The sequence below is a fragment of the Dama dama genome, chromosome 15 (assembly GCF_033118175.1).
Source record: "Dama dama isolate Ldn47 chromosome 15, ASM3311817v1, whole genome shotgun sequence".
In the NCBI taxonomy this organism is placed as follows: Eukaryota; Metazoa; Chordata; class Mammalia; order Artiodactyla; family Cervidae; genus Dama; species Dama dama.
In genome coordinates this window covers 64,364,799-64,372,027 of record NC_083695.1, presented here as the reverse complement: position 1 = coordinate 64,372,027, position 7,229 = coordinate 64,364,799, and the positions used below count along the sequence as shown (strand labels likewise).

General features: G+C 41.6%; 1 protein-coding gene across 2 annotated transcripts in view; it reads left to right on the top strand.

The window, feature by feature from the left end:
• Positions 1–1,689: 1,689 nt before the first annotated feature.
• Positions 1,690–7,229, top strand: part of BLNK (B cell linker) — a 79,070-nt gene continuing 73,530 nt past the window's right edge. The window contains exon 1 of one of the 2 annotated variants that reach the window (XM_061162267.1): positions 1,690–1,965. In XM_061162267.1, the coding sequence (XP_061018250.1) occupies positions 1,919–1,965 (47 nt within the window). In that variant the 5' untranslated portion in view covers positions 1,690–1,918. The remainder of the gene's footprint in view (positions 1,966–7,229) is intronic. The other variant, XM_061162268.1, reaches the window with a different exon arrangement.

Below are 7,229 nucleotides of genomic sequence, written 5' to 3'. Positions count from 1 at the left end.
TGCCTTCACCCTCCTGGTCCACTAGTTCCTTCCAGTTAAGAACTGTGAGGAGAGGAGGGATGAAGATCTAGAACTCCTTTGAGATACACTGCAAGAAAACTGAGCTGCATTTTGGGGGAAATAAACAATTGGATGAGTCAAGCATTTATACATTTCTCATGAAAGATGATCTGCTCTCTTACTAGCCTGGCGAATTCCATATAGTTTGACTGAGCAGAAGGGCCCCACCCTTCAATAGCCCTGAGGACTCTGCTCCTGACCATCTGGTTGAGGTAGAAATCCATAGGCAGTACTTGAATGTGAATAACCAAGATTTACCTGGAGAAATACAGAACCTCTGTGTGGACAAAGAAGCACAGGAGGAAAGGGATCCATCTACCACATCCATTTCCCATCGCCACTGCTGCCTTACCGTCCTCCTTCTCTTTTTTCCCTCTTCCACCTCTTCCTCCCCGCCCCCAGCCCCCCACACCCCTCCCCTCCCCCCGCCTTTTCCTCCAGCTCTCTCGTTTTTTGCCTCTTCTTCCCTTCTCTCCATTCAGCCAGACCTTGGGTCTGTAACAGGAGCGGTAACAGGGATCGCTCTGCTCGGCCCTTTCTGTGTGTTTTTCAGGCCCAGGAGAGGACTGGTCACCTGGATACATGTGGGAAACATATGCCAACTTCATAAAGATGAGCAGAGCATTCCTGCTGGAGACAAGGAAGAGTGTCCTGGTACAAAGGGAACGGTCTTTCTCATTTTCTTCCTCCCCGACCCTAAACTGCCTCCTGCTCTCTAAACGACAGACAAGATCGAAGGTCTCAGAAGAGGTAAAAAAAGAACTGTCAAGTCTTCCAGGAGGGAAGTGGCCCCCTTGGGATGGGTTCAGCCCATGCAGGTGTGTTTCCCCACACTGTTCCGGGATACTCCTTACTGCTCCCACGTCTGGTCATCACCGGGTCTGGTAAGGGGCTAAAAGTGAGCAGGGGGTAAGGGCAGGAGGGGACAAAGGCAGTGAGGAGAGTGGCACCTGCCTTTCAGGGGACTTCCGAAAGGCCTGATGTCAGAACAGCCTTGTTGGAAAGTTGTCAGATTTGTTCTCAGCTGACTTTGGGGTACATCTTGATTTTGTTTGATAGCATCTGGATATCAGCACACCTCCTGAAACCATCAACCTGATAAGGTACCCACACTGTACAGTGGACCACCTCTCCCCTTTCCCAGATCTCCTGTCTTTATCCCTAACGACTGTACCTAGACAATTGTCTTCCCATTTGACATAGATCTTCAGGATAACTAAATTCTAACTCTTGAAGTAAACTGTTACCACTTGATATTTATTTTAAAATATGTGGGGGAGCAGAGTGAAGAGAAACTGCACAAAAATGCCATTTTCATAGAATGATCCTTTAAGTGGAAAAGCTTATCCACGACTTTAGGCAAATGAGCAGGAAGTCCCAAAGAGACTTTCAGATGGAAATGATTATTCTGCTTTTCCTTGAGCCCTGGAAGGGGACAGCATGACACCTGCTGAAAACAAGGGCTATATGTGTTCAGGACAACAGGAAGTAGTGACCAGTCAGAAGCTTGTCCTGACCTGGTTACAAATCTGGTTATAAAAGAAAGCAGCTCAAAGGAAATTTGCATGTCCAATAGGTTTCACTATTAAAGTTTACACAATGTAGAGTAATCAGCCAAGCTGGCTGGCTACCCAGATCACATGATTATGTAGAAACATGAAACTTGACTATGTGCTCGAGCAAGTTTTACTTCTCCCTAGTACAGAGGTGTTTGCCAGCAGGCTGCACTCTCAGAAATCAGACTCAAGTGACTGGGACCCTTGAGATCACAGGCTTACCATGCTACTCCCGAGGACGGCCAGGGACTGCTGACGTGACCACTGGACAGTGATTTGTGACTCGTATAGTTACAAAAAGAATGGATAAGCTTAATAAAATAACTGTCCCCGCCAGTCAGAAGTTGAGGTAAGATTTTTGCCATCCAATACTTTTCCTTCTTCTTCTCCTTTTTTTTTTTTTCAATGATTTTACAGCATATCAGAAATACTGAAATGCTGGGATACTTTGCTTGTTCTAAGAAAACTGAGTGCCAGTTGCTATAGGGAAGTAGACTGTGTTTTTAAAGAAATGTGTAGGAACAAGTGGGCTTATTTTAGCTGACTTTGCCAGCGGTGGATTAAAATGTAAAGCTTTGAAGAGACAATAAAAAAAGAAAAGCCAAGGGCTTAGATTCTACCAGTGGTCAGCTTGGAGACTTTAAGCACAGGCTTTTCTAAAAAAAAGTTTGATTTAATCTGAATACTGAAAGTTTTCATTGTGGATTTTTATTTAATGCTAAGGATTGTTGTAATAATTTGTATTAATTATAGTTTTACTACCTCATTTATTTTGTGGCTGTATATCACAAGTGTTTTGGGGGAGATTAGATCTATTTTTCCAGTGTCTTCGTGTCAGTGCAACAATTATCTATAAAAAGATTAAATAAACCACTTAGGAAGAATAAATAAACCAGAAGTGACCCAAGGGGCAAGAACCAAGAAACTCCTCTGAGCTATGGAAAAAAAAAAAAAGACTTTCCATATTTTTATTTTGAAGATTTTCTTTTTGTCTCACTGTAACAATATCAAGACTTTTGGACATGGGAACTTTTAGGTGTTCGATGAGTGTTTTATATTTCAGCTACCATTTGAACTTTATTTTTTCATGGGTTGATGTGACACGTGTAGTGAGGAAGTTACCATAAATGATAAGGAGCTACAGAATTAGGGTTGTTGAGACAGAATTTAAGGGCAATTAGCCTGGGAATGGCCAAGGGACAGTCCTTGACAGTTATAATATGGGTTATATACCTGGTAGGCCCTTGGTAAATGATAGTTTGAAACGAACTGCTGGTCTAGAATCAAGAGGCAGCATGGCTGCAGTCAGTCTCTTTGAGGGCATGTTGGTAAGTGCTGCTGTTTGACCGGCCCTAATGGGAGACAAGAAGGTCTTGCCCTTGGTCTCACATTGCTACACCATCGTGGGAGGGGGCAGATAAAATAGTAAGTAGTAATGTGCAGTAGTAAGTGACCCAATGAGTGTAAGAAATGAATCGGAGTAGCCGGAGAAGTTTTAACAGAGAGGATGCATCAAGCACTAGGCTTTGTCAAAGTAAATGAACAAACCAAACCAAATAAAAATGAACATATAAATATGGAGAGCCAAGTAGTGGTGACCAGAAGGGAAGGAGCAGGGGACAGGGTGGGGGGCTGAAATGGGTAAAAGAAGTCAAGTGTATGATGATGGATGGAAACTAAATTTTTGGTGGAGAGCATGCTATGATGTATATAGAAGTAGGAAATAAAAGGTTGTAAATGTGAAACTAACATAATATTATAAACCAATGCTACCTCAATAAAACAAAATAAATAAAGAGCTAGTCTTTGAGAGGCACGTAAGATAAAAAGAAGTTGGGGAACTGAACGCTTGGAGCTGGACTTGAGTATGTCCATTTGTAGAATGATGAGAACTTCCTTCCCAACAGAGGCTGTAGAGTAGGCATGTGGGACCAGAAGCTCCTGATGAGGTTAGACACATAGGATGCAGCCATATCACAAAGGATTGTGAGGGCTCTGGCCACAAAGAGCTGGAAAACAGTTTGCACTGTTACAGGTGTCATGCCAACAGGCTTAAGGGAGGTTGTCAAGGATGCTCGGTGAGCGGGGGGCGGCTAAAGTAACCCAAGCCTCTAATGCTACAGGCCTGGACTTGGGGCAGAGCAGTGAGAAGGGAGACGGAAGGAAGAAACATGACCAAGAAACTTTGAGGGTTTCTCTCAAAGGAACAAGAAGGTTTAGAAGGTCCTTTTCAGGGATATTCCATAACCTAGGGCTGTACTAAGTTTTAGAACTTCTTCCAGGAAATCCAGATGAGATTTTAAATAGAAGAGGGCAATAGAACCTAAATTACTTTACAATTGTGCCCTCAGGGACAAAGTCCAGCTTTGTCACAGAGCCATCAACAGACAACATACAACCATAGATTAGGGGGTGGAAAACTGAAACTGTATTGTGGATAATCATATACTACATTCATCTGCTCAGGCAGAAGTAACTTTTCTTCCCCTATTTGGTGACTAAGTTGTTTTTACAGAATTGACCTGTTTTGACAAAATGTGCACTGTTGATGTAGAACTTTTCGAAGAAACTCAATTGTAAACACAATGAACCTGAAGCACCATTTAAAATCTTTTCTATAATTAGATGGGATGGCAGGGCATAAGTAACTTTCTTTCCCCACTAGGTGACTGAGTTGTTTTTACAGAATTGACCTTCTGATAAAATGTGCCCTGTTGATGTGGAACTTTTCAAAGAAATGAAATTGTAAATACAATGAACCTGAAGCACCATTTAAAATCTTTGCTGTAATTAGATGGGATGGCCAGGCTTAGGTAAATGAATTCTTGATCCTTTTGGTTTGCATCCTCTGTCTTGACTGATTAGCATCACTTCAGAAGATTGACAACTGTGCAATTATTTGGCATTGAATGACAGTATAAGTGAAGAGCTGAGTTCATACTCTTAGGTTTATCAACACTTAAACATACTTTGCTTAAATTATTAGCCAGAAAAAAATAGAGAGGTAGTGAGTGTCCTTCTTGGGGGGAGGGAGTGTAAAAGGGATGACCTTGATCTAGGGTTGAAAAGAAATTAGAGGCAGGAGTGACAAGGAGGAAGAAAAAGCAGAATTAACCAGGAAAGGAAGGCAGGAAAGATTGGAAGGAAAGTGGAGAGTCTCAAAATGAAGGAGAAACAGAAGGTTCCAGATGGGTCTTCTGAGATGGACAGCTGGGGATGAATAGTCAAGTCTGAGTTCCTACTACTGAAGAGTTGAAAAAAGCGAAGTGGCTCCATTGTACGTGACCACAGAAATGTGTGAGCACAGATTCTTGATTTTTTTCTCCCCTTGAGGCACTATATGAAGTTGGTTTCTCTGTTCTTGGGAGTCCAAAAATGTACAGAATCTTTTAGTTGATTCTCAGCCATGATTTTCCCTGGATTTTATAAGTTAACAATACCACCAGAAAAGCACCTCAGACCTGAGGTCTCAATCCTTCCACAGTAAATATTCCTGTTCACAAAAATATTACTGTTCTGGGTAAACGTTTTAACATTTACAATCCTGAATGACACTGACTGTATTTCTTTCAAGTTAGTGAAACTAGTTTGTGAAGGAATTTTTATGTTTTACATATACTTTTTTAAACTTTTTATTTTATATTGGAGTATAACCAATTAAGAATGTTGTGATAGTTTCAGGTAGACAGCAAAGGGACTCAGTCATACATATACATGTATCCACTCTCCCCCAAACTCCCCTCCCATCCAGGCTGCCACAAAACATTGAGTTTGACTCATCACCTGTGCTTGTGTATTTTTCTTTCTAGCCCCCACAAATATATATTCACTTATTTTTACAAATGTGAAAAGTCTTTGACACAGGCATGGATAAGCCAAGTCTCCCTAATCCTTATCTTATTGGTGTAAGAATATGGTATTTTTCAGTCAAATTAACATATGTGTGATGTTAGGAAACTATTTAAACTTCCTGGTCCCAGATTCTTCAGATAAAAAGATAAGAGATAGTAATAGCACCAATCTCAAAGGGCTGCTGCAAGGATTAGAGTGATCCTGGCACACAATAATTATTGAATTGAAAAATGGTGGTTATTTAGTACCTTTATTGTTATTCTTATTAATTCTATAGGTGTGCAGTTGACTTTCTGAACAGAAAAAGAGCACTTTACATGGATCCTTGATAAATTTCATGACAGTTTCAGTTCTTCTTTTTAGCTATTTTGGCTATTTTACCTGTTGATTCTGACATCTGTGGCATTTAGCTTTGCATGGACTGTAGACGTGACAAACACCCTTTCTCTGCCTTCATCTAAGCGGCTAATAAACTGTCAAGCATGACAGAGCCCTGTCATGGGTGTCTGGGTCTCACAACGAGGGCTTTCACTTAGAGATCCTATTTGACAGACCCTGGGACATGACTTTTCTTCTCAGGTCTTGGAATCCTCAACTGGAGTTTCCAGTAACTTGACTTTTCCTGTTCACTTCCTCAGAAACAAATTTATCTTCTTTTCACCTTTCTGTCACTAGCTTCCTCTGTGGCCCTCTCTGTTTCTGTCAATGGTGTCACCATTAACCCTAAGTCTGATTCATCCTGCCTTCTGTACTTCCACTCATCTACCACACCTCTAGTCTTTACTTCACGATACTTCCATATACGCACTCTTCTTTCTTTTTCTACCACCCCTTCCTGGATAGCTCCTCATCACCCCTGTGTCCCCTAGCTACAAAATGAGAAGTTTGGATCTGATTATTCTCAAAGTCCCTCTCAGCTCTGATGCTGTGTGGTCCTTTAGGCATGAAAACCATACTTGAAATGTTACATCTTCTGAGGCTACCATTTCATCCCGTGACCTTCAGGAAATATGTCCTAATGGAATGATCAACTTATTTGAGATAGTTTTCAAAATGCTTTCAAACACTTTTCTTACAAACTTTTTGAAAACTGTCCAACTCTGAACACTGGGGTCAGAGGATTCAACTAGACAGCATCCAGATACATCATCCAGAAGATAGCTATGATGTATTTTAGAAGGACAAAGCAACCGGTGCCCAAAAGGGAAGGGTTCCTATTGCCAACTACTAGCTGTGGGTCCTGATGATGTCACTCAACTTCTCTAAGCCTCAGTTTCCTCAACTGTCAAATAAAGCTAGAGATACCTTCCTCACAGGTGTGTTCTGAAGACATGGGCTAAAGTACCCAGAATATTTGTCATATGGTCAGTATAATGAGTAAATAAAAAGTAAACACAACAATCAGTACTTCAACCCACCCTTCACGAGTGACTGTTTGTTACGTCTCTTCCTACTCATGGTAGTAGATCCAACCCCCTTTAAACTGGAGTGGCAAGCAGAGCAGAAAGATGCCCAGGGGCTCATCATGGTGGATAGAGCTCAGCCTGAATACAAGTGTGTCTGGACATCGCTCTTATCATTTTTTATAAGTTTTAGGTCAGAGGCCAGTGCTGATATGAGAGGGTGCAGAGGAAGCACAGCATCTAATGTCAGAGATAAGATAGAGTTCCCAGGAAGTATGATTCCCTATTCTCTTCCCACTGCTCACCTGCACTATGTCAGCTGAGAACCTGCTCAACTGGGCTAACTTGTGTCCTACCA